Source organism: Canis lupus, chromosome 5 (genome assembly GCF_048164855.1).
Source record: "Canis lupus baileyi chromosome 5, mCanLup2.hap1, whole genome shotgun sequence".
NCBI classification, from domain to species: domain Eukaryota; kingdom Metazoa; phylum Chordata; class Mammalia; order Carnivora; family Canidae; genus Canis; species Canis lupus.
Genome location: NC_132842.1, coordinates 6,820,926 through 6,848,905, shown reverse-complemented (window position 1 = coordinate 6,848,905; position 27,980 = coordinate 6,820,926). Strand labels below are relative to the sequence as shown.

The following is a 27,980-nucleotide window of genomic DNA, read 5'->3' as shown; positions in this document are numbered from 1 at the left end:
AGTGAATTATGGAATAAAGCATTTTGATTAGCAAAGTTTTTAAAAGTCGGTATGGTATGCCCAGAAGAAGGCTCTTCTCTTTCATCATCCTCCACGATGCATTTTATAAGTTGTCTTCTTGATTTTATGTTACTTTCTTCATTCCTCTCCCTCCAAATGTAAGCCTTTTGGCGGATTATGAACATGAAAGCATTTGCAATTGGGAAGAGCTGCAAATGACATGCGCTATCAGAGTGTACGTGCCGTTAATGTGTGGGAATATTAAGCAACATGGAGAAAACACTGGAGTAGTAAGAAAGCATACACCACTATGTGCAATTCAAAATATTTATCCATTTTTAATGTTGTGTTCTTTGTATCATGCAGTGCAGAATCTGAAGTTCTGAGTGCTGACTTTATTCTTCAGCCCCCAGAAATTTATATTCATGCAAAACAAGTATGTAAAAATAATGGATCACACTACAGACTGGAACACACTACATCCAACTTTCCTTTATATGTGGAAAACCTAATGCTGTGTTAAAAACAAGTTTTCTCTCAGGTAAGTAGAATAATTCGATGACCTATTTACCAAATCATTGCCTATGCATTTTGGTAAAGACGATTTTTATTCTCTTCACAGTATTTTCCTCTTTGAAAAGCAAAGTTTCATTTTGATCCTTTCCAGGTTTTTTTTTTTTTTCTCTCCCTATGTTAAAACAACTATATTTTAAAAAATCTATTATTACTTATTGGCAATATAAATAATTTTGTGCTTTTCAATAATGCTGATGTCATGCTCCAGCTGCTTCATCTCTTCTTCCAGCTTCTGCTTGCGGATCTTCTTTGGGATGGAATCGATGAATACCGAGAGGGACTGGAACTCCTTATGCACCTCTTCCCAGTTCTTCTTCAGCCCCTGCAAATGGTAATGAGAACCATAAATATTAGGTAACGGCAAAAGCAATGTAAATGATTAAAAAAATAGTGTCCTGGTGAAGAAAAATGTAAAACAGGTAAAAGAAACTGATGAAAATAACTTTACAAAACGATTATGTATGTATCGAGTACTTGGCTCCAGTCACAGAAAATATTGTGCAGAGGCAAAATCCTGTCCTCGATTGTGTGCTCAGTTCCCAGAGGGAGTATTTATTTGCTGTTTTTAATGTTACCATTACTGTTGTTTTTGCCATTAAATATGCATATGCAGTTACGAGTAGTGTGAAACTAAGCTCGTGGCAAATGCTTTGGTAAAAACAACTGAGAATCCGTGTCCCCCCCACCCCACTATCACCACCTCCCCAAGAGAGACATGTTTTTGAATAGGAAATTATTTCTTTAAAAATTTTAGTTTCTATATTTAGAATTTTATTTTGAACCACTATCCCCATTCATCAAAAGACTTGATTTGGACTTGCATGGCATATTTGCTTATATTCGACTAAATGGAACTGCACAAAATGCCAAAATTCAATTTAACAAGAGATGATCCTTTGTGTATTTTTTCAATATATTAGAAAGAACTCTTCATAGAGTCAAGGGGTCTATACTTCTCATTAATGTATACCAGAAATGACTGGGATGTCATTAAATGTAACCCGCATGCTAATTCAGTAATGTAGTTAATGTTTTATATTCTCAGAAACCGACCAATTCAAAATTAGGGATCTCTAAGGAGCAATAAAGGCTATTTTCATCTGCCTATTCCCCATTTCTTATCACAGTGACTAGAGGTCTCATTGACAAAATGGGCTGAAACCTCTAATTGAATTCGAGCAATGACATTTTTGCAAAATTAGCACTTCCTGTTATTCACTATGGGTACACAAATCATTCCTTTTACATAAAAACAAGAAGTCAAACTGAAAGTAGAATTTAAAATATTACCTTGAAAATATGGTCCTTGAAATCCATGGCTATATATTGAGGTGTAAGAGAGGATTAGAAGTGTCTTATATAATAACACCTTTCTAATAAGCCCTCATAGTACAAATTTACCTAGTAGAAACTTCTGGAAGATAATAAAATTTCAGTGGTTTATTCCTATGCCTAGGTAAAAATAATGATAGGGATAGGGCACACTGTATATACTAGGTTGGCTGGGGCAAAGGGGAACAGAGTTTAAACTCTTATTGAGTGAGACTAGAGGAAAGATTTAAGGAAAGGATAAGACAGGGAAAATACCCAGGTTACATTTTGAAAAGAGGAGGATGGGTCAACACAGTTCTTAATAGTGTATGAGATGTATTCCAAAAAGATATCCTCAGAAGAATTCTTTTTTCATAGCCTTTCATTATGAAATGAAAAATATGTTTCCACAGTGCTCCACAGGGGTGCCTACTGCAGAGAGGAAATCTATGCATTTATATACTTTCAAATATCAAAGGTTTTTCATAGCTACTTGAGTGATATTTCCACATTACTTGTGGTCACAGCAGCTACACTCTTTCACTGGAGCCTTTATCTTTTAAAGGATAGTTTGCTTTATCTTCCAGTGTGTACAAAAACGTTTGGATCAAAGTCAACAGGCAGGAATGGGAACTAAATGTAACCAATATATTATATTGAAATAGCCTCTCTGCTGTTTTTAAGACTGATTTTTGTTATTTTATCTAAAAAAATATTTTATTCATTACAGGAATAGTCATTTTCCTTTTTTTAAAAAATTAGCTTTTCATTTTATTTTATTTTTTTTATTCTTAGTTTGGTAAAAGCTTCAAATAAGGGAGAAGCAGTCATAAAATAAGTAAGAAGTGCCTTAGTTCCATGCTCCTTCTGTATCCACCATACCCTCATCCATTCTCTGCCTTTTTGTTCTGCCCTGGGACCAGGGCCAGGGTGTTGTGGGGTGGCGGCAGGGGTTCATCGTTGTAGGTTGGCTCCTCACATCATCCCCCAGCTCCGTTGCCCTCTAGCCACTGAGTTCAGCACTGGTGGGGGCAGAGAGAGGTTGGGGCATTTCTTCTTCCTCTCCCTTGACATTTCCTGGACACTAGTTCTGGCTCACCTGGTCTGTAACTGCAACACTGCTCAGTGGCCTCTCTTCTAGGCTCCAGATCTTACCAGGCTCTGGTAACACTATTTCTTGCCTCTGCCCCTCGAGCCTAGGGTGGTGATGGATTCCCACTGTCCTTAGATCTGAGGTGCTTCATTGTTTTTTGTTGGTTCCCTTGGCCCTGCTTTACTTCTGTAAATAGTTCCTTCTTAAATACCCTTCAGAATCCTGGCTGATGGTGCCTGTATTTCTTGCTGGATCTCTGAGCTTCCTTTTGTTACTTCCATTGCACCTGTGTACAATGTAGTGGGAAAGCACTGGCATAGGAATTGGTCGATGTGGGGTTTTAGTCCTTTTTTAGCTACTAGATAATTTTGCGACCAAGGGCAAATGTAAATAAACCAAACTCTGGTTTCACTGACAGTAAAGACTGCATTTGTCTTGCTCACAATATTATCCCCTGGACTGGATACAGAGCCTGTTCAAGTGAATGAATTGATAAATGAACAAAACTTAATAAACTTGCATTTTATATCCTCATATGTAAAATGAGAAGTGTGGAATCGTTAGAGTACATGATCCTCCAGGTATAATGAGACAATTAGTTTATGAAGAATGAGCAGAATGTGGCCTACTCAGGAACATACAACTATATTGTCATAGTGCTGTGTGCAACTCTTAACCAGGGAGGGAAACATGATTCAGGGCTTCTCAGGAGCATAGCTGGTGGCTTTGTTACCATGGCAGCTATATTTCCTGGCTAATAAGGCATATAAGGAAGGGTCTGCTATTGTCCTTTCAAACTCTGCAGTGACCATATTAGGAAACCGAGGACTGCTTATCCACTATAGCCAAAAAGACATGGGACAGAAGAGCCTTTTCTTTCTGAGGGAAGTTCTTCCTCTCTTCTTCTTCTTTTTTTTTAAATATACCATTCTATCAGTTTCATATACATAACATAATGATTTGATATTTGTATACATTGTGAAATAATCAGCGTGAGTCTAGTTACCATATCATTGTACAAAGTTACAAAATATTTTTTTCTTGTGATGAACACTCAATATTTATCTTTTTAGCAACTTTTTTTTAAAGATTTTATTTATTTATTCATGAGAGGCACAGAGAGAGAGAGAGAGGCAGAGACACAGGCAGAGGGAGAAGCAGGCTCCATGCAGGGAACCCGATGTGGGACTCGATCCGGGTCTCCAGGATCAGGCCCTGGGCCAAAGGCAGGCGCCAAACCACTGAGCCACCCAGGGATCAAATATATGATACAATATTACGACTACAGTCACCAGAGCATACATCTCCAGACTTATTTTTATAAATGGAAATTTGTATCTCTTGATTTCCTTAACCCATTTCATCTACTCCCCAACCTCATTTCCTTCTGGCAATCACCAATCTGGTCTCTGTGTTTATGCTTTTTATTTTGTTTTGTTTGTTTTTCAGATTCCACTTACAATTAAAATCATATAGGATGTCTTTCTGTGTGACTTATTTCACTTAGTATAACACACACACACACACACACACACACACAGATATATATGCCACATCTTCCTTATCCATTCATATATCGATAGGCGCTTAGGCTGCTTCCATATCTTGGCTACTGTAAGTAATGCTGCAGTGAACAGAGGGAGGCATATATCATTTCAAATTAGTGTTTTTCATCTAGATAAATACCCAGAAGTGGAAATCACTGGATCATTTGGTAGTTATATTTTTAATATTTGAAGAACTTCCATACTGTTTTCTGTAGTGGCTGCATCAATTCCTACCAACAGGGCAACAGGGTTCCCTTTTCTCTACATCATCACCAACACTTGTTATTTATTGTCTTTTTGATAATAGACATTCTGACAGGTATGAGGTGATGTTTCATTGTGGTTTTTAATTTGCACTGTCCCAATTAGTGATGCTGAGCTTCTTTTCATGTGCCATTTGGCCATCTGGCTGTCTTCTTTGGGAAAATATCTACTCAGATCCTCTGCCCATTTTTTAATTGGATTGTTTGAGGGTGTTTTGTTGTGGTGGTGGTTATTGTGTTGCATGAGTTATTTATATATTTTGGATATTAACTGCTTATCAGGTACATGATTTGCAAATATCTTCTCCCATTCAGGAGGTTGCCTTTTGTTGTTGGGTTTCCCCTGTTGTTCATTTTTGTTTTTGTTGTGCTTGCCTTTAGAGTCAGATCCAAAAAAACTATTGCCAAGACTGATATCAAGGAGTTTACCACCTCTTCTAGCAGCTTTATGATTTCAGGTTTTTACATTCAAGTCTTTAATCAATCTTGAGTTAATTTTTTGCATATGGTGTAAGATAATGGTCCAGTTTCATTCTTTTGCATGTGGTTGTCCAGTTTTCCAACACCCTTTTTGAAAAGAGTGTTCTTTTCTCATTGTATATTCTTGTCTCTTTTGTCGTAAATTAATTGACCATATATGCATGGGTTTATTTCTGGGCTCTTTATTCTTCCTCTGATCTATGTGTTTGTTTTTATGCCATTACCACACTGGTTTTTTAATTACTGTATCTTAGTAATGTAGTTTGAAATCAGGGAGTGTGATGCGTTCAACTTTGTTCTTCTTCCTCAAGATTGCTTTAACTATTTGGGATTTTTTTTTTTTTTTTGTGGTGCTATACAAGTTTATTCCATTTCTGTGAAAAATGCCATTGAAATTTTGATAGGCATTGAATCTACAGATTGCATTGAATCTGTAGATTGCTTTGGGTTATGTGGACACTTTAACATTATTAATTCTTTCAATCCATGAACATGAAACATCTTTGAATTTGGTTTGCTTTCTTCAATTTCTTTCATCAATGTTTTATAAGTTTCCTGTGCACAGATCTTTCACCTCTTTGGATAGATTTATTCCCAGGTATTTTATTCGTTTTGTTGCACTTGCAAGTGGAATTATTTTCTTAATTTCTGTTTCTGATAGTTGTTAATGTATAAAAACATGACAGGTTTTTGTGTATTGATTTTGTGCCATGCAACTTTACTAAATTTGTTTACTAGTTCTAAGAGATGTTTGGTGGAGTCTTTATATATAAAATCATGTCATCCACAAATAGTGAGTTTTAGTTCTTTTCCAATTTGGATGGCTTTTATTTGTTTTTCCTGCCTAATTGCCTTGTCTAGGACTTGCAATACTATGTTGAATGAAAGCGGTGAGAATGAATATCCTTGTCTTGTCCCTGATCTTAAGGAAAAGTTCTCAGTTTTTCGCTCTTCAGCGTGATGGTAGCTGTGGGCTTGTCATAAACAGCATTTATTATGTTTAAACATATTCCATCTATATCCACTTTGTTGAGAGTTTTTATCATTAAACTGATATTGTATTTTATCAAATGCTTTTGCTGCATCTATTGAGATTATCATATGGTTTTTAATTCATTTTATTACTATGATATATCATGTTGATTGACTTATGGATATTGAATCATCTTTTTATCCATGGAATAAATCCCACTTGATCATGGTAAATGATATGTTTAATGTACATATGAAACATTGAAATTGGCTTGCTAATATTTTGTTGAGGATTTTTGTATGTATGTTCAACAGGGATATTGGCCTATGAATTTTGAGTGTATACAGTGTCCTTGTCTGGTTTTGGTATCAGGGTAATGCTGGCCTTGTAAAATGAGTTTGGAAGCATTCCTTCATCTTCAATTTTTTGGAAGAATTTTAGGAGGATAGATGTTTAAATCTTTGAATGTCTGGTAGAATTCATCAGTGAAGCCATCTGGCCCTGAAGTTTTATTTGTTGGAGGTTTTCTGACTACTGATTAAATCTACTCACTAGTACTTGGTCTATGCAGATTTTCTACTTCTTCATGATTCAGCCTTGGAAGATTGTGTGTTTCTAGGAATTTGTCCATTTCTTCTAGGTTGTCCAAAATGTTGGCATAGAACTGTTCATAGTAGTTTTTTATGATAATTTGTATTCCTGTAGCATCAGTTGTAACTTTTTCTCTTTCATTTCTGATTTTATTTATTTAAGCCCTCTCTTTTTTCTTTTTTTTTTTAATTTTTTTATTTTATTTTATTTATTTATGATAGGCACACAGTGAGAGAGAGAGAGAGAGAGGCAGAGACATAGGCAGAGGGAGAAGCAGGCTCCATGCACCGGGAGCCCGACGTGGGATTCGATCCCGGGTCTCCAGGATCGCGCCCTGGGCCAAAGGCAGGCGCTAAACTGCTGCGTCACCCAGGGATCCCTCTCTCTTTTTTTCTTAATGAGTCTAGCTAAAGGTTAAATTGGTTTATCTTTTTAGAGAAGCAACTCTTAGTTTCATTGATCTTTTCTAGTCTTTTTAATTTCCATTTCATTTATTCCCACTCTAATCTTTATTGTTTCCTTTCTTCTAGAACCTTGGGCTTCTTTTGTTCTTTTTCTAGTTCCCTTAGGTACAAAGTTAGATGGTTTACTTGAGATTCTTATTGTTATAAAATTCCCTCTTAGACTGTCTTCCCATAGATTTTGGTTGCATTTCTATTTTCATTTGTCTGAAAATATTTTTTTAAACAATCTTATTTATTTATTTATTTAGCACGAGTGGGAGGAGGGGCAAAGGGAGAGGGAAAAAGAGAATCTAAGTGCAGAGCCTGATACAGGGCTTGATCCCACAACTCCGAGATCGAGCCAAAACCAAGAGTTGGACACTTAACCAATTGAGCCACCCAAAGTATTTTTTCTCCTTTTATTTCTTCATTGATCCATTAGTTGTTAATCAGAATATTGTTTAATCTTCATATGTTTGTGATTTTTCTAGTTTTCTTCTTGTAATTGGTTTCTAGTTTTGTGCCATTATGTTTGGAAAAGATGCTTGATATGATTTCAATATTCTTAAATTTATTGAAACTTGTTTTGTGGCTTCACATATGATCTATCCTGGAGAATGTTCTGTGTACACTTGAGAAGAATGTGTATTCTGGTGTTTTGGGATGGAATTTTCTATATATATCTGTCAAGTCCATCTAGTGTAATGTGTTGTTTAAAGCCGAGGTCTCCTTATTGATTTTCTGTCTGGATGATCTATCCAGGTGTCTTTCCCTGTTTTTCAGCATTGGTTAGATATAAAAACCTGGCTTTCACAAAAGCATGTACTTTTTAAAAATGGTAGAATTTAAACTGGAGAGAGATAAAGTGGGAGAAGGAGGAAAAGAAAGAGGAAGAAACAGGAAGAGGGAGGAGAGAGAGAATGGACCAAAACCAAGTACTCTCTGAAAATGACATCCAAAGTCCCACCTCCATGTATGCCAGCCTTCTTCCTTTCTTCTGTCCAGCACACACATATAAACATCTGTGTTTATAATGGGCACTGGGTTAGATATGAGGGAGACTTCTTTCAACAAAAAGACACAGTCCTTGTCCTTAGGCCTCTTCTGCTGTCTGGAGTACTCTTACTGTGCAGTGTAGAGCCCCGCTAACAACATGTTCCTATATCATTCAGTGGATACTCTGTCTTAGCACCTGATAAAACTTACAGTCTCTACACAAACACACACACTCATATCTACATATGTACATCTATACTTATTACCTTACATGCATTATATTACAACATTGTCTACAGTAGAATCTTATTTTATGCCCTTTTTAATATCCTTGAGGCTTAGCATGATAGTCTTTGCAAAAGATGAATATAGTAAATGTTTACTAATGATTATGACATTGATAAATGTTAAGAATTTATAACAGCATACAAATACATTTTCAACAGAAGTTAATGTGGAAAAAATGTTCTGTTTTTTTAAAAGGTCACTAGAAATGACTTGGTAGAAATCTTTTAAAATAACAAAACAAGCATAAAGTACCATTTTTACCTCTGTAAGATATAGCATGATTATAGAAAAGTACAGTTAGGTGCTTAATAAATACTCTCTAAAGATGATGACAGAGCAACCCTGCTCACATCCCCCAATATTTTAAGTACTTCGGGTAAAAGTCTTACATTAAACACCTAAGGTCATATATCTTTAGGCCTATTTAACTCAAAATAAGGAAAATATATTTTAAAAACTCCTAACACTTGGATATTTTAAAATTTGGACATTTGGTTTATAAGAAAGAAAGAAAAGTTGGTCTAGGAACAGTTTCAATTATTCTAGAGCTCCATCTAGTGAAAAATATCTATTTTATGGGTATTGTTTTTGAAAAATTCAGGAACATGACAATGAAATAAAAATGCCTTTTTCCTTTCCTTACACATGTTCACAAAGGAGAAGGTGGGCTTCCTTACAGCACTAACTACCCCCAGGAAAAAAACAAAGCTCACAAACTTGGAAACAAAATATTATTCAATAATTCCTTTTTTAAAAAAGATTTATTTACTTATTCATGAGAGACACAGAGTGAGAGAGAGAGGCAGAGACACAGGCAGAGGGAAAAGCAGGCTTCCTGCAGGGGGCCCGATGGGGGACTCGATCCGGAATCCCAGGATCACGACCCCAGGATCACGACCTGAGCCAAAGGCAGGCGCTGGACCCCTAAGCCACCCAGGCGTCCCTCAAGAATTCCTGATTACAACTTTTGCTCTCCTCAAATAGTCAATGTGCTGTACTGTGAACGTTGCCATAACCCAAAGAGAGTGTTCTGATTTCAAAGACAAGGTATAGGCTTTCATAATCATTGATGATGGGCTGTTCTTTCAGAGATGTTCTAAAGAGCTACATATGAATATAAATTACAGAATACTTACCTGAAGAACCGCCTCCCTTTCTTCATCAGAGAGCTTTTTCATAGCTGCTTTCCGAAGGTTTTCCTGGATATAATTATCATATTCTTCTTGGGCTTTCTTTACTTCCTCATTTCGCTTACATATATATTCAGGTGTGACACCATAATCCTTATAAGGATTTTTCAGAAAAAAAAAATCAATATCCTGAATGCAATCTTAGCATGTGTACATATCAACTAATGACAAGGAGAAAAAGAAATGTTACCGATTTAAAGCCTTGGCTCAAAATATGGCAAATTGACAAAATTCAATGTTTTTTTTTTTTTTCTTTTACTATTGGGAACTAGTTGATTTTCATCTTTTAAAACCATCTGAATTGTTACTGTAGCTGCTTGTTTTGTTCTCTTCTGAATGTTTCCAGCACCTGTTCCTGGCTAATGACTCTGTCCTTGCTTTACCTCTAAGAGTTAGCTTTTCTTCTTTTCTTTTAGGTGCTTCAGCTTTTATCTTTACATATCCTGAGTATCTTAAGGTCTCTTTTGCAAAAAAAAAGATCTTGTTAAATAAAAGGAGATAAATTCTTCCAAAGCATTGTAAGAAACAAATACATGAAGCTCCTCTACTTTAAGTGAAAATTGACCTGGAACCTGTAGGTTGTTTTTGGAATACAAAATCCATTTTTAAGGCACCTGGGTTACTTGCAAAGACTGACAGTGAAACAATCTGCTGTGATTCTTTCAGATCAACTATGATATCACTATGTACAGTAACAGAACTACTCATTAATTTTCAAAACATTGAGAATTTACTTGATGCCAGGTATACTATAAATGAGAAGGGCAAAGTTTTTGTCCTTATAGATGTGCATTCTATGGTGGGAGAAACTTATCAAAAATAGAGTATAAAATAATATATCTATAAGTGCTCCAAACTGAAACAAAGAATAGTAAGGGGAAAGAAAGAAATAGGATCTACTTTAGATAAATAAGGAGGTCCAGTGAAAAACTCTGAGGAAGCAGCTGTTAAGAGGTATGATAGTCATTTAAATTATCCATAAATATTCTGGTTCTTCTCCTTCTAGGCAGTTGATAGGATAACACTTTCCTGATTCTCTTGAAATAAGATGTGATCATGTGATCTGACTTGCCCAAGGAGAGAGAAAGTGACCTCTGTCCCTTTTGGGTAGAAACCTCAAGAATTTATGGATCACTTGTCATGTTCTTTTTCTGTCTAATATAATGATAGGAAATGTTTTAGGTGGCCTGGGTCCTGGAATGAGGACAAGCAGCAGAGCTTCCAACCCTTAAAGGACATGGAGAATAAACAAACAATAAAACTTAGTTGCTTTTAGCTACTAAAATTGGGGGTTATCTGTTACCAAAGCATAACTTCACCCATCCTGGCTAAAAAAAGGATAGATATCCTAGCTATAAACATGTCCTGGCAAGTTGCAAAACACTCTACAAATAAATTCTAAGACCACAGTATTCTGGTAAGTTAGTGCAGTGGTAAACAGTCCAATTCATTTCAGGAAACACTGAGGGCAAAACCTCGCTACAGCTCAGTAGTTACTGAAACTCATAATGATGATTCTGAGTCATCACAAATTATTAAATTATATTTGGTATACTCCGTTTAATAAAGGGAATAACGTAATACATTTTAGGAAAAAGAACTATCTCACAAATGGGTGAAAGCTTCAGTGCAGTGATCCCCGTGTTGGACCACTGAGGGCTAATATAAACTATTGACATTAATAATTAATAATATCCCTCTCTATTGAACTTTTATTAGGTCTCAGATATTTTGTCAAGTGCTTGATAGATTTTATATCATTTAATCCTCACTACAACCCTGTGATAAATATAATGTGTGAAAAATCACAGAGTTAAGTGGCAGAGGCAGAATTTGAAACGCTGTCTTACTACCAGTGCTGTAGACCTCAGGCAATCATCAGTGCTTCAGTTTGTTTTCACAAATGGTTTCTGTGGCACAAATGGGCATATCATATTTTACTTGTAATGAAAACACTCACTTTTTTAAAAAATGGCATTGCCCTTTAAAGACTTGCTATCTCACTTACCATTAATAGATTTTAAGAACTTAACCCCAATCAGTGGAGAGTAAGTTGAGAAAGTCCTTCATGAACACTGAATGCCTGGCCAGCAACACCAAGAATGTAAATGTACAGAGCGTTTGCATGGCTTGGTAAACAAGCACAGGGAGATTAACTTAATATTTTTCTGTCTCCATGACGAATGCTCTCAATTTTCTGTTCAGGGCAGAGAATATATTGAAGTGGATAGCTTATGCAGAAGGCAGCCAGAAGGAGGGGCACAGTGTGGGCACTTGGTAGCATAACCCATAACCGGCAAAGGAAAAGGGTTTTTACATCACAGTGGAGAAATAATGGATTGGAAGTTGCTTTAAAGAGCCAGCCAGAAGAGTGAAATTTCTGTTATTCCACCCCCTATGGGACAAGGGCTATGAACAGCCTTCAGGGCACAGGAGGACACATTCCGAGAAGCCTGGAATAACTTTATCATCATGTGCTGCCAACCCTAGATACCTGTTAAGGTCTTCCAAAGTTGTCTCAGCTTATTGAGTGACAAGAGTTTCTAAGAGAATAAGTGTGGTACTCTGACAACAGCCTTGAGGTTCTCATTTTGATTTTAAACAGGCATTGGATTCATCTTGGTATATCACTGGACTACCTCAATGCAAACCCCTCATACATGACCATTTTTCCTCTTCTTTCCTTTCTTCCTTTTGCAGTTCCTTTCTTTTTTGCCACAACTTATTATTATGTATGATTATTCTTTAGGTTTCACACTCATATTTTACGTGTATTCCAAGCAATTTTGCACTAAGTATACAAAGTAAAATAGGTTTTCTCTAAGGTATTTTTGTAAGCTTTTTAAATTTTATTTTTTATTTTTATTTTTAAGCTTTTTAAATTTTAAAGATCTTCTATATTTAAACAAACTAAAGCTCCTATAATTTTCAACATTGAAATTGTATGCTGACCTGATAAGCATTTTTTCAGATATAGAGGAAGGCCCCCAAAGGACAAGATTATTGTACAGTACTTTCAAGGTCTGCTTTACTCTAAATACATTCAAGTTGAAATTGTAATCTGAATTATTTACACTACATTGATAGGATGGATGGCTTTAAAATTATTTTCATCTTCATTTTTCCTCATTCTGTTACCAAGTTACTGCTACCTGATGACTAAATCTTAGGACCTTTCTGAAAGGTTCTTTTTTTCTTTCTTTTTTTTTTTTTTTTAAGATTTTACTTATTTATTCATGAAAGACACACAGAGAGAAGCAGAGACACAGGCAGAGAGAGAAGCAGACTCCATGCGGGGAGCCCAATGTGGGACTCGATCCCGGGTCTCCAGGATCACGCCTTGAGCCGAAGGCAGATGCTCAACCGCTGAGCCACCCAGGGGTCCCAAAGTTATTTCTTAGTAATGACTCATTGTAATGACCACGCTATTCATGAAATTTCCACCACACTAAAAATTAACATCTTTTAGAGAATGTTTGTTGTAATTGTGAAACATATTAATAATTGAAATTAAGGGAAACAATTAGAGCTTTTCCCCCTATTGGACTACATGGTGTTATTCATTCCAAATTCTCCATAACTTCATCACATTAGATTTGGACCAAACACAAATTGGAGAGGAATGAGAATTGGCAATCTAGATAATTTGCCCAGTGAGAATTCTATTAATAATAATGTGGACAATCATTATGAACACCATACTTAAATTATTTGCATTTTAGGTCTCATTAATATACCACAAGGCTACCTTTTTATTGATGTATTTGGGAACTAGTCCTGAGGTTTCAAGATCATGCTTGTCTCCAGTTCTTTTGTCAACATAAATTGGTTTAGGCTTTTTAGCCACTCCCATAATGACATCGGCTGCATTTGTGTTTACAAAATTTTTTTCACTCTGTATTCCCATGACTGGATGATCAGTCCTCAGTGGCACAGGAGGTTTTCTGGGCTCATTCCGATCAAACATTTTTTCTGTTAAATACAACATTTCCTTGTTAATATTAAATGATAAACACTGCTATTCAGTACTATTTATAATATCTAGATATTTTACCACTAGTATGTTAGAGTTTTATTAATAATATATTCAAATATTTGGGAGAAAAATCAGTAATCATAAATCCCAAAAATCAAGCACAACATAATTAATATGTTGAAGAACAGTATACCAATCTAAGAGAAGAAGATAAGCACCCCAAATCATTTGCTAGCTAATTAACATATTTTTACTAGCTATCGTGAAAATATTTTCTTATAAAGATATCAACAACAAATGTTCAGCTTTTCCACTGAAAAAAATTCAAAGAAATATTGAAACTCTTTTCTGAGTACTAGCAATATTACTAAGAATTATTTCTTCAGAGGAAAGTTACTATAAAGTCACCAGTAGGTCAAACTTGATAAAAGTCCAAGAATTATGGACTTTTTTTCAGTAGAACTCTTGTTATTATAAGGTATGAAGACCATAGAGTAGCTATGTATCTAACATGCAGCTTAATGAATAAAAATTACAAACACAGTTGAAGTTTCCAATTCACTCCTCCCTGGTTGCATCTCATTTCCTGAAATTCCTACTATCCAGAATTTATCTTATTTCTCTCTACCACATTCTCTTCATCAGCAGCAGATGAAACTGGCCATTTTTACACAACCTCTTCAACTTAACCTTTCTGACTCATCTATTTTTATATAGCTACATCAAAATGGTTTGTCAGAATGCTAAAATGTAAAATAATTACATTCTATTTTCAAGAACTAAAGGCAATAGCCTGAATCTTGGGCAGCCCTGGTGGTGCAGCGGTTTGGTGCCTGCCTTCGGCCCAGGGTGTGATCCTGGGGTCCTGGGATCAAGTCCCACGTCAGGCTTCCTGCATGGCTTCTTTCTCTGCCTCTCTTTCTCTCTCTCTGAATAAATAAATAAATCTTAAAAAAAAAAAAATAGCCTGCATCTTCACAAAACCTTACTCAAATCTTAGCCCTGCACAATTACTAGATACTTTGATTTTATTCAATTCTGTACTGCTTGAACTTTTTATGAGTTTGTGTAACTTTTATTAGCAGGAAAAAAGATACTTATTATTAAACGTTTAAGGATTGGATTAATCTCTTGCTATGGGCCAAACTGTGTCCCTCTCAATATTCATATGTTGAAGCCCTAACACCAGTGCCAAAGACACTTCTGTTTAAGCTACTGGGTCTGTGATACTTTGTTATGGCAGCTCTAGTAAGCCAATACTTCTGCTATTAGTTCTGCACACCCAGAAATATAAAGGAGTTTTTGGATATTTATTTATTCATTAATTCATGCAATATGTTTTTGTTAAGCAAATACTATCTCCCCAGATAATGCTCTAGGAACTGCAGATACAGTAGTGAACAAGAGACAAAGTCCCTGTTCTCATGGAGTTTACATTATAGTGGGGAAAGAAAAAATAAAATTTAATACTTAGAATATAATGTAAAAACTTGCTTGAACTATATGTGAAAGAGGCCATGTTTAATTATGAATTGAAAGTGCATGCAAATGTAACTATAAGGAAATCTGTAGCTTTAGAAATATATATGAGGTAAAAATGAATTCTTAGAAAATGAGGAAACACTTTAGAAAGGCTGATAATTTATTCTTAGATGAGTAACTAGAATAACTTATAACCCTTGGTTGGCTGTGGGTGTCCACTGGATGGTGCCTAGAGCTGGCCCATCTTTTTCTTATGTTATACCTATTTAAACATGATCTTTTCTCTCATCCTAGGGGCAGGGGTTGGCAGTGGGTGAGGCTTGCAAAATGGGATGAGGATCTTTTCACAAATCATTGGTAGTCATAATTATAAATCTAAACACCAAATGGTTTGTTTTCTTAAGGTTATATCAAAATGGCAATGTCAACATAGCCTTGTAGTCATGCAGATGTTCTAACAATTGAATTTACATAAATGTTCATGTACCTGTTAGGTATTGTTCAGTGTGTCTAGCAAATTATTGTCTTCAAAACTATTGTATTCAAAATGACAGAACATGCAAAAAGAGCCAGGAAGCAGCCTTGGTCTATATTACCTTTAACTCATTGGATTGAACTCTCACAAGACCCCAACCTTCTTGATTATTCATAGGTCAATATAATTATGTGTTTGTTTTGTCTTGTTATAAGGGGGGAGATAGACTTCTTCCCTTATTTGATATTTAGGATTTATTTATTTAGCTTGGTAGTTATATAACTTGCGTAACTCTAGAGAAGATACATGAGAAGTTAAATAATATCATTAAAACAGACTAATTCCATTTTAAGATTTTCCAGTGTTCTCAAGTGATTGGTGGTCACAAAATACCAAAACTCCCCTTGAGAAAGATCCAAAAGAGACTTTTGAAAGACATGAATTTATGCATGAATGTCATAGTTTTAGATTTGCTTTTTCCATCTTTCCTGATAATATCCTCAGCCTTTGTCATGGCATTATGGGTATGAGAGAGGATTGTAGGATATAAAATACGGCCACGGGGAGAAGTACTTTCACCTTTGTTTGTTTGTTTGTTTTTAATAATAAATTTATTTTTTATTGGTGTTCAATTTGGTACTTTCACCTTTGTCAAAAGGTATACCCTAGCTGGATTTGAGATGTTGCATTATTTCCCTGATGCCAGGTAACATAAAAAAGCTAACTTTTCAAAAGAGCAAGACTAATTTTCCTCTCTCTATTGTCCTAAAACATCAGGAAAGACACATCAGGGATAGGAAGAATCTGTTTCCATGCATACATACCTGCCCATTTTCCAGATAACTTTCTTCCTAATATCTATATACTCTATGACTGTGATTGATTACATGATTTGCAAGGCCTCCATGACAACATGGAGCTCTTTGATCAAAAATTAAGAATTTCAAGGTGGCAAAAGCAGTGCATTAAACCAAGCTTTTAAGCATACTGTGACCACACACAGTATGCCGAAGAAGCTGGCTTTGTCTCCCACTCATTCACGAAGGTCCCTCCATTACACCTGACTCATTTACTGTCCTAATGGTCTTAGAGATCTGGGAGGCTTAAAGCCCATGCCGGATAGTTGCTTCAACCAGTTTTAATAGTTGTGATTCTTATCTCTTGCAGAAAAGACCAGACAGAATTTAGATGCCAGGTACTCTTCTTACTGGGGCTTAGGACACTTCTTATCATTGTGTTTTTTACTGAAACTGCATGGCTATGGACAAAGATGGTGAAGCATGTGGTACTGGAGGTGGGGCTTTATTGGATAGTCCAAGATGGTAGTTCAGATGCTTGCACCATCACAGGGAAAGCCTATTTGGGAGACAACTTAGCATTCTCCACTTTCTTTTGCCACTGCATTCTCTACTTCTACTTTCTCCTAGAATTTCAGATTCTCTTAAACATGAGGAAAACATCACTTGTGAATATTTAACATTCATTGGCAGTAAGATAATTCTAGTTAAATGATCTGTTAGTACTTTTAATATTTAAAAAAAATGTTAAAACCTACTGGGTGGTAGAGTTTTTTCCTTTGAATGTTTCTTCAGGAAATCCTTTGGAGAAGGTACTTCAACTTTTGGTGGTCCCATAGACTTCATTGCCATTTTATGTTTTTGCATGTTGTCTTTTATAGACGTCTTAAAAATAGATATGTACCTACAATTTAAAAAAAGTTGTAGCATTTGTATTTCCAGTAAAAGTGATTTCAAGTTAAGAAATGCATACATTTTGGGCATCCCGGGTGGCTCAGCGGTTTAGTGCTGCCTTCAGCCCAGGGCCTGATTCTGGAGACCCAGGATCGAATCCCGAGTCGGGCTCCCTGCATGGAGCCTGCTTCTCCCTCTGCCTGTGTCTCTGCCTCTCTCCCTCTGTGTGTGTGTGTGTGTGTGTGTGTGTGTGTGTCTCACTAATAAAATAAAAGCTTAAAAAAAAAAGAAATGCATACATTTTAAATACATATAAGCCTATATTCATTCAGAGACAGATGTAAAGTGTAATTATCTGAGCCCCTATCAAACACCCTTGATGGAAGCTTTGCCCTCAGAAAGAGGTGCCAGGGTAAAGATTATAGTATTTCTTTGTTAACATGTGTAGCATCAAGAGTGATGTCACTTCTCCCACTCCTAATATTGGTGACTTGTGTCCTCTCTCTCTCTCTGCTGATCAGTTTAGCTAGGTGTTTACTTAATTGATCTTGTCATTGTGTTTCTCTAATGTTCACATGTTTTCCATTTCAATGATTTCCACACTTTATTATTTCTCCTTATTCTGGCTTACTTTGCCCTTTTTGTTTTAGTTTCTTAAGGTGCAGGTTTAGGCATTTGACTTTAAACCAAACAGTTTTCTAACAGAAGTATTTAAAAATGTAGAATTCCCTCTAAGAGCTGCTTTTATAGCTGCATCCCACAAATCTTTCATTCAGCTCAAAATACCTTTTTAATTCTTTTTTGATCTCTTCTTCGATTAAAGAGCTTCTTCACATGTGTTTTGTTTGGTTCCCAAATATTTGGGGATTTTCCAGGTGTCTTTCTGGTTTCTAACTAATTTCTACTATGGTTAGAGAATATATTTTGTACAATTTCAATTCTCTTAAACTTTCTGACACTTGTGACAATGGCACAAAGTATGGACTATCTTGGTAAATGCTCTCTAAACACTCAAGAAAGTGTACTTGGCTGTTCCTGGCTGGCATATTCTACAAATATTGATTAGGTAAAACTGGTAGTGTTTTCAAATGTTCTATTAATTATGGAAAGATGATGAAATCTCTGTCTACAATTGTGGATTTGTTCATTTCTTCTTTTAGTTCTATCAAGTGTTGTTTCACATATTTTGAAGCTATGTTTGAAGGTTCATAGCATTTAAAATTATCATATCTTCTTTTTAAAGATTTTAATGTATTTAATGTTGGCAAATTGAATTTAAATAAAATATATTTTTCTAAAATTTTATTTATTTAACAGAGAGAGAGCACAAGCAGGGGGAGCAGAGGGAGAAGGAGAAGCAGGCTCCCCACTGAGCAAGGAGGCCGATGTGGGGCTTGATCTCAGGACCCTGGGGATCATGATCTGAGCCTAATGTAGATACTTAATCGAATGAGCCATCCAGGCACCCCAAATTTTCATATATTCTTGAACTGACCACTTCATCATTATAAAGTAATGCTCTTTATCCCTTTTAAAACTCTGTATAGAGACACCTGGGTGGCTCAAAAGTTAAGCATCTTCCTTCAGCCTAGGGTGTGATCCTGGAGACCTGGGATCGAGTCCTGCCTCAGGCTCCCTGTATAGAGCCTGCTTCTCCTTCTGCCCCTGCCTCCTGTGTCTCTGCCTCTCTCTCTCTCTCCCTCTCTCTGTGTCTCTCATGAATAAAATCTTAAAAAGATAAAAATAAAAAAATAAAACTCTGTACTCTAAAATCTACTCTATCTCCTATTAATAAAATCACTTCAGCACTCCTTTGCTCTATGGCAACAGTGTTTTTCCATTCTTTGAGATATTTGCTCTTTCTTCTTCTGTATGTGATGTTTCTTTTTCCTTTGGCTGCTCTTAAGTTTTTTTTTTTATTATTATTACTGGTTTTAAGAAATTTGATTGTAACGTCTCTTGGTGTGGTTTTCTTCTCTTCCTCCTCCTTCTTTTTCTTCTTTCTGCTTGGAACTCATTGTTCTTGTATTTGGAAGCTTCATTAAATTTGTCAAAATTTTGGCTGTTATTCAAATACTTTTCCTGTTTACCCATCTCTCTCCTCTCCTTCTGCAATTCTAATTATAGTTATGTTAGGCTGCTTGATGTTGTCTACAATGCACTGATTGACTATTTTCCTTTTCAATTTTTTTCTTTAATTTTGTATTGTTTTATTACCATGTCTTCAAATTCAACAATATTTTCTTCAGTGTTTTAGCTACTGTTAATCCCACCCAGTGATATCCTTTATGTCCAGAAGTTAGATTTTGGTCTTTCTTTTTTAAATCTTTTTTTAACCTTTCCATTTCTCTTTGTATCTTGCTCATTTTTTCCTTTACATTTTTTGAATACATGAAGAATATTTAAAATAGTTTTAATGCTCTGGTCTATCAAATCTCTCATTGATGTCATTTCTTTGTCTGTTTGTATTGACTGATTTTTCTATTGGTTATGCATTATATTTCTGGATCCAGAAGAACTTTGAGTCTAGTTCTAATTTGGCCCCATTACTGAGGCAATATACTTTTGAGTGCACTGCTCAATGCCCTGTGTCTTAAGAGGTGTTTCCACTCCGGCTGGTGGAAATTTGAATTTTATCTGGATCTACTGCCTTCTGTTGGTTATTTCTCTGGCCTCAGTAGTTTCATCATATACATGTACTGTCAACCAACAACTTCAAAAAAATCCTCTTGCATATTTCCATAGCATACACTCTCATTGTCTCTCTCTCCAATTCTCTTCTCTCTGGTACTATGTCTCTGTGTTGTGAATTCTACATGCCTTAACCTCTCCAGACTCTGAATTCTGTCTCCTTTAACTCAGAGAACTAATGGGTTTTCTTTAAATTCCTCTTCCCTGGATTTTGGTCTAGAAACTTTCTAGGAAGAGTGTTGGGGCAATCCTAAAGCTTGTTTCTTTCTCCCAGAAATGACTGGTGTGTGCTGTCTCTTGTCCATTTTATGAAAACTATTGTTTTACACTTTTTTCCCCTGGTTTTTTAGTTGTTTAAGGTGAGAGGGTAAATTCCATCCTTGATTGGAAGAAGTTTAGCTACATCACTTTTAACAGCTTGTATCCTCTTCTTATACGGATAAATTTGTTTGAAGAAACATTGAATTGTTTCTTGCTTTTAGGGGCCTTTCCTTAATCTTGAACTCAATGTCTAGGGATTAATTATGGTCTAAACTGAGTTTATTAGATACTTTCAAAAATAATGTTCAATCCAACCTTGTGCCTTAAATTTCATATGCAAGTTGGACCTGGTAAATATCCCTTGATTAATAAAATAACTTTCCCTGTGCTAAGAAAAAAGTGTGTATATGCTTACTTCTTTTTAATTTTCAAAATCTTGTGATTCAATACATTATTTTGTGAGCTGAAAGCTTACCCATTTGTTATACAAAACAATACATTTTATTCTATAGGAATAATTTTTTACTTTTCCAAATTATAAAAATAAGAAAATATGAAACTAGTATAGCAGTATATGCCAATCACAACTCAATTTTAAAAAATGAATAAAGATATAGTTTTCCTCTATCTCCTCAATCCATTATCCAAATACATTTTCTATATTTTTATTTCTGTATGAAATATAACTTGATTTTAAAAACTTAATATGATGATCTCTTCCCATATTAGTAGTTGTAAAATTTACTTTCTTTTCTTTACAAGAGATGAAGAGAAGTGTTATTATTATGAAAGTCTGCTGAGACTAGACAGCCAAATTAAAATCTGAATAGCAATTTCTAACACTGTTATAAAACTCCAAGACCATATATTGGAACAATGGGAATTTTAACATAAAATTGAAAACATACTGAAAACAAAAACTTTAGAATATTTTTTACATTCTTTGAATATAAATTAATTTTAAGGGACTACTGCTTTCCCCAACTTAATTATTAGCTACAAAATATCAGCAAAGTAGGTAAGACCCTCAGGAGAAAATGACCCTGTTGTCTAAGATTTCATAATAGTCAAGATTGCTTAGCAAAGTTAGATACATAATTGGACTTTAAACAAAGAGATGTTACAAAGCCTCAGAAGATATAGATTTAACAGAATGGAAATTGAATAAAATAAAAGGTAGTCCAAGAAGGATGAGAACCTCTGAAAATGAAATTCTGACTACATGCCATAGATAACACCAATGAAAGCCGGAAAGCCTTAAAAAAACCCAGCCAACTAATGGGTAGTTAGACTGTAAATATTCCCATTTTTAAAAAGCATGCATCCAGAAATTCCACAAGGGTGAGCCTGATGTCAATTTTGGAAATCATCTGAAAGCTTGTAGAGAAGTAATGATTAAATGAGCCATTTGGGGTTTCAGGTCATTGAAATGAACATCATATTTTTTACAGATTATTTGACTCATGAATCAGGCAACTACCTTAGACATACTGATGCACAACTTTATGTTAGCAAAGCCTCTTATCCTTACTTATAAGGTAGATAACTATGAATTGATTAATGGATTCATATGGATGACTGACTGAACTCTTAAAAACAGTATTGCTGTCAGCCTAGAAAAAGGTGTCTAGTAGCCTACTAAAGTGCAAAGTATTTGTCCTACTTAATGACAGATGGAGATATAAAAGACATTAGATTTGCAAATGTCACAAAGCTGGGAGGGATGTTTGAGAGAGTATATGAAAGATTCAAAGTTCAAAACTATCTCCATAGATAACAATGAATTTAGATCAAAAACAATCAGTTACATTAATTATACGATGGGACAGATGACCTTAGCCATAATTTATGAGGGAATTTCAATGTGAGGCAATGGGAGAATATGAATGTCAAAATGCTAATAAGTGCATTAATAAAAGTACTGCGCTGTAATGAAAGGTATAATGGTCCCATGGCCTATTCAGTACATACCTGGAATATTACCTTAAACAAAAGGAAAAGACAGAATGATTGGTGATGTTAAGTAACCGGAGCCATCTATGGAAGGGTGACATATTTGGTGACATCTCGGAAACCACCTCATGCATCATGAGCAACTGAAATTTTGAAAACGGATTCATGGCTTCTCACTGACTTTAACACTGTCATATCTTGAGTCCCAGATCATTAAGTTCAACTGCAAGAGGATGCCCTTCACCCCACTTTGGTTCCATATATCCATTTTCTATGTTCTCATTTAGTTACTTGCATCTCTCAGTAGGACTTCCAATAATAAATGGTTTTATTGTTAGTCAACATGTTAAAGTTTATATTGTAGTGTCCCAAGGAGACTGGAACTTCTGAAGTATGGGAATTTCACAATGCAGTCAGTTGTTGAGGAATAGACCTCTTTGTGAAAGTTGGACGGTCATCTTGCTGGTCTTGCACAGAACTGCAGTGAGTTTTCTTGAAGCTGAATTTATAACTCAGTAATGCAAATAAGCCTTGGAGGTTAATACATTTCTTTCTTATGATTAATTCTCACTATTAGTAAAGGGATTGGGTCAGAGCAAGTTAGTGTGGTGAGAGGAATTTGTTAAATGTGTTAATACACTCTGTTTTTATGTATTACTAGTTGCTTGCATGACATCTTGTCAAATTAAAACCCCCTCAGGGTTGTTGCAGACAATGTAGATTGTTGTCTTCTCACCCTAACAGAGAGAGTTCTTTGGCACTACATTTGGACCTTCTCTCCCCTTCACCACGAGGTCCTTTTCTCTACTTATTCCTTCAGAATCAATCAAGGAGTTTGTGCTGTAACTTCCAAAGTTCCCCAAGAACATTCCCCAAGGGCAATGTTATACACATATTAGGGGCTCAGTTATTGCTTGCCAAATTAATAAAGATTGTTCCTATAAAATTTCTTGAAAAAATACTTAGGTGCCATAAAGGTGCATCTTTTTAATTTACCAGTAACAAAACGTCTATCTAATAAAATATCTTACCATTCAAATTCAGTACTCAATAAAAAATACAATCTACCAGTGGTTACAGAAAGGTTACAGGAATTTCTGACCATAAATTCATTCAGCAAGAGTTAATTAGAATACTCATAAATTCTGCAATTCCATCACATCTTACTTTACATTCCTCTTTCCATTCTCAACTAGATTTTGAGAAGCTAGTGGAAAATAATATAGGTACTGCTCTTGTTAAAATTAGACACTTGGGCTTAAAATGGAAGGATTTTCCCACTTGTTGATGTTATGTACCCCAAGTAATTACTAGTAAAAATAATTGACCATTAGATCTGAAAGGAATCTAAAAGATTAGCTAAGTCATTTAGTTTGTTTTACACATCAGAAAACAAATGAAAATTTATTCATGATTCCCAAACCAATTAGTTTCAGAGCCTACTTTTTAGCCTGGTACTCTTTTTTAAATTTATTTATTTATTTATTTATGATAGTCACAGTGAGAGAGAGGCAGAGGGAGAAGCAGGCTCCATGCACCAGGAGCCCGATGTGGGACTCGATCCCGGGTCTCCAGGATCACACCCTGGGCCAAAGTCAGGCGCCAAACCGCTACGCCACCCAGGGATCCCTAGCCTGGTACTCTTTCAGTGTGGTTTTGACTTGCATCAGCAGAAGAAGAAAGGATTAAAAAAAAAAACAGCACATATTTCAAGTACTAGGAGGAATAAGATTTTCTGCACTGGTTATCTTCCATTCTCCCCATGGATTACATAAATTCTAAGCCCCTACACAAGTGAGTGACTGAGATATTTACTTGGGGGTTAGATTTTTGGTTTTTTTCAGTAGGGTTAGCTTTTTGAAATGAGGGGAGTTTAAGGGGTCCTAACACCTACACAAAATTTTAAACTCAATTACGTATTTTGGGGTCTCCACCCATCTCCTCTTCCTTCTATCCCACTATCAGATTTGAAAAAGACTTTAGAAGCTAATCTATTTTGTTTCACCTACAACTGAGCCTCAGAAACACAAATTTACATTTGACTATCATCTCCGAAATAAATAACTACTATCCCTTTGGGGAGGGAGCGGTAGTGTAATCAGAAATAAAACAATGAACTCCTGAAATCACATAACAAGTATCCTAACACAGAATAATAAAACTGTGATTTTCCCTTTTCAACAGCCACAAGAGATTTCACGCTATTTTGTATGCCACATCATGTATGAACAATTAGATACATTAGAAAACAATTACATACTGTATTAACAGGCAGCTAACATAATAAAATGGCCCTCTCACAGCACTGGGCGGTCCTCTCTGTGAATTGGGAGATGATAAATACCTAGATTTTGCAATCTCTTCTTTAAGAAGCTGACATTCAAGTCTACTTCACTGAGACAAAAAAATACATATTTTTCAACGTTATATGATGCTTAGTTAATCCTGAAATGGCATAATTATTCCGTATTCTAGTTTCAAGTGATAATCTTTGCTTACCCACATACCTAGGACGGTGGGGAGGCTCCTTCCAGTCACTGGGTATGAGGTTATAAATGCTCTCAGAAAAGCAAGTTGTATCCATGGCCACCAAAACGACTCCTTAAAAATACTCAACTTTTTCCCTCACTATCCCAATATCTGTGTCTCTTTCTTCACTGTTCCCCTTTCCTTTTCCTACTCGTGTCTTCTCACGGAACTAAAGTTTCTCTCTTTTACCTAGTTTCCCTTTGACCTCTTCTCAGCAGTCCTCTCTTGGGAAGAAAATAAAATAACCCTTCTAATTCTCTTTGGGGTTGCTTAGCGTTAGTGGACGGCGTGGTTGCCTTGGAAACGGTTGCTAGGCTACGGGGAAGTGGAAGGCAGCACCGCGCACGAGGTTTCCTCTCTTCCCTCTGCAATTTTTCTGCTTGAGTTCAATGAGGAAACCACCGTTTATGTGTGCCTTTGGGAATAAGGAGCGGAATGGCGACCCCTTAAAGACATTGCTCGTCGCTGTCTCGGCGGACTTGGACAGAAAGACAGACCCACTAGAGAGTAGGGCGCGCAGCGGGTTCGCAGGCGTCACACAATGAGTCAGTCTCTTGTGCGCAGGCGCCGATCCCTGAGTGGGCGGGGCCAGCCGCCGAGGCCTCCGCGGAGAGCCGCCCCGGGGCCGGGGGGAGGAGCCTGAGGAGCAGGGAGGATTCCGGTAGGTGGAGCGCGGCCCGAGAGTCACGTGCCCAGGGTGCGGGCGCTCGGGGCGTGGGTGTGGCGCGCGGGCGCGCAGGCCCTCACCGGCGCAGGCGCAGAGGCCGCCGCGCGGGGCTGGGGGCGGGTCCGGCCTGGCGGAGGCCCTGGGCCTGGGCTGTGGGCGAGCCGGTGTGAGAGCCCCAGAGGTGCGGGACCCCGTCCCGAGGCGGCGGTGGCGGCTCCTGGACGCTCCTCCCCAGTTTCTTTCCTTTGCCCCGTCTTCTCAGTGTGATTTTCTTGGTGAGTGATTTGAGGAGAAAGAAATGGAACCAGTAGACACCGGTCCGTCCCATTTGCATGCCTTCCCCACTGCGTTCCTTGTTCCCCTTCCCGCTACTTCGTTGTCATCCCGCCTGTGCGCTCGTCTTCCCCGCCGCTTCTGCCGGGCTTGCGGGGAGCTCGCTGCGCGGCCCTGCTCGCCACCTGTGGGAGTCGCGCCCCCGCGCGCCCCCGCGCGCCCCCGCCTCCCCGTGCACCTGTCGCACCGCGGGCTTCGCTCGGCCTCCCTTTCTCCGGTTCGCTGCCCTCGGCCCCAGGTACCTGCTGGTCGGGCCCCTCCTCTTAGGTCTTTATCCACAGACGTGTGCACTCGGTAATTTGTGCAAAAGCAGCCTAAACCAGGAGGAGCCTCTTAAATGGGCCCTTGAATTTTTACCCATTTTTATGGTGTTCCCCCCCCCCCCTTTTTTTTTAATTGTCTTCTCGGGAGCGGTGTTCCGTTTTAACCGTCTGCTCTTCCAGAAACCTCTTTATGCTGAAAGAAATTCGTACAGAAGCCTTTGCCATCCTGAGTCTCTAAAAGACATTTTGGCAATATTTTGGAAAGATAGTTGGTCTGAATGAACCTGACAAAGGCCACTGTCCGCAGGGAATAAAGATGGTCAAAGATAAGACACCACCAGTTTTGGTCATTTCACTGCCAGGGTACTCGGTAGAGAGAGAAAAACAGCACGATGGCTTCATTAACCATTAGTTCCTACTGAAAAGGCTGTGCAGAATGGGTGGGTCCTTATCATTTGGGACTCCTACTGAATTTCATCAGATAAGAATAAATTTAGGTTTTTTCTTATCCAGTTGATCAGATTTTTATTTTTATCCCAGACATTTAGCATCTTATTTCGGACAAGTGGCGCTTTGGTGATGATGCTCCTGCTCTTCACATCGGATTTTCTGTTTTTCAGAACTTTTTTTTATGTATATACCACTTTGTTGTTTTCCTTTCCCCTCTGAATATTTTATAATTTCGGTTTGGAGGTTATTTTGTTTGCTTTGCTTAGCATGTATAGAGAAAAACTCTCTTTATTCGTGCTAAGATTTGAACTAAGACTTAAAATGATGATACCATTAACCAAGCGGATGGTCATTGGCCAAAGCTTATAAACTTTCTAATGAAGAAGCAGCACTCTGGGACGTTTCATATGAATCATTTCACAAAAAATGATTAGGGCAAAGCATGATTTCTCCAATTAGTAAGTGTCAACCAACCTTAGCTAGTCTTGACTTCTGGTGTTATGGAATACAGTAGTTTCACTGATAATCAGTATATTTATTGTGGTTTTAAAAATACCAATTCATGATCTCCTCACTATTAGTATAGGTAGTTTACAGTCATGGTGAAGTTGTTAAAGCATTTAGAAAGGAACTTTTTTCCTTTCTAGATACTTTCTCTATAATTCTGCTTGCCTTTTTTTTTAAACATTTTATTATTTTTTTAATTTTTATTTATTTATGATAGTCACACACACAGAGAGAGAGGCAGAGACACAGGCAGAGGGAGAAGCAGGCTCCATGCACCGGGAGCCCGACGTGGGATTCGATCCCGGGTCTCCAGGATCGCGCCCTGGGCCAAAGGCAGGCACCAAACCACTGCGCCACCCAGGGATCCCTCTGCTTGCCTTTTGAAAGCATATTTACAAAGAATATATTTCTAATTTTTATAGTTGCCTCAAAATGGCAGTACTGTTCAAGGAAATGTCTGTGTCCAATATGCCTACAGGGAATCGGCATTTGTCCACTGACAGAGGTCATGAACTTTATCTGTAAAGGGCTAGGTAATTAATATTCTAGGCCTCTACAGGCCAAATGGTTTTGATCAAAACTGTTCAACTCCACTGTTGTAGCTCAAGAGCAGCCAAAGACCATACTAAACAGATTAATGAATAAATAAGTTGTGTTCCCATGAAACTTTATTTTTAAAAAGGATAGTTACAGTTTTGCACAGATTTGGCCTGTGAGTTATAGTTTGTGCAGACCCCTGCTATAAATGGTTTAACATACAAGTTAGAGTGTTTTGCTGAAGACTAATTCTAACTTATATGAATAAAATGAGCTTAGGTAAGAATGTAAAAAGAGACAACTAGGAGGAAAATTAACCCTGGATAAGAGATGTTCTTTATAATAATATAATTCTAAGTTACAGAATTAAAAAGGGTACTTAATTAAAAAGTCTTTTGAATTAAATACTCAAGA

At 36.9% G+C, this 27,980-nt stretch overlaps 2 protein-coding genes and 1 long non-coding RNA gene across 10 annotated transcripts in view; 2 read left to right on the top strand and 1 right to left on the bottom strand.

Annotated features, from left to right (window-relative positions):
- Positions 1 to 535, top strand: part of LOC140633183 (uncharacterized) — an 82,415-nt gene extending 81,880 nt beyond the window's left edge. For both annotated transcript variants that reach the window (XR_012030803.1, XR_012030804.1), the window contains exon 3: positions 367 to 535. This is a non-coding gene — a long non-coding RNA (uncharacterized lncRNA). The remainder of the gene's footprint in view (positions 1 to 366) is intronic.
- ENKUR (enkurin, TRPC channel interacting protein) lies at positions 314 to 25,357 on the bottom strand. 4 transcript variants are annotated; one of them, XM_072825319.1, is made up of 5 exons: positions 24,780 to 25,357; positions 17,240 to 17,385; positions 13,500 to 13,723; positions 9,698 to 9,844; positions 314 to 898 (listed from the first exon to the last, which is right to left on the bottom strand). In XM_072825319.1, the coding sequence occupies exons 2-5, from the start codon at positions 17,346 to 17,348 to the stop codon at positions 725 to 727; spliced, it is 654 nt and encodes a 217-aa protein (XP_072681420.1). In that variant the 5' UTR covers positions 17,349 to 17,385; positions 24,780 to 25,357; the 3' UTR covers positions 314 to 724. The 4 variants fall into 4 exon arrangements, with proteins under 4 accessions (XP_072681420.1, XP_072681421.1, XP_072681422.1 ...); XM_072825320.1 differs by having other exon boundaries at positions 24,999 to 25,357; XM_072825321.1 differs by having other exon boundaries at positions 25,212 to 25,356.
- The window catches only part of THNSL1 (threonine synthase like 1), a 14,503-nt gene continuing 11,845 nt past the window's right edge, over positions 25,323 to 27,980 (top strand). The window contains exon 1 of one of the 4 annotated variants that reach the window (XM_072825315.1): positions 25,323 to 25,470. The gene's annotated coding sequence lies outside the window, so the exon portion shown is untranslated. Of the gene's footprint in view, positions 25,471 to 25,562; positions 26,048 to 27,980 lie in introns of those variants that run through there. The other 3 variants (XM_072825317.1, XM_072825313.1, XM_072825316.1) reach the window with 3 other exon arrangements.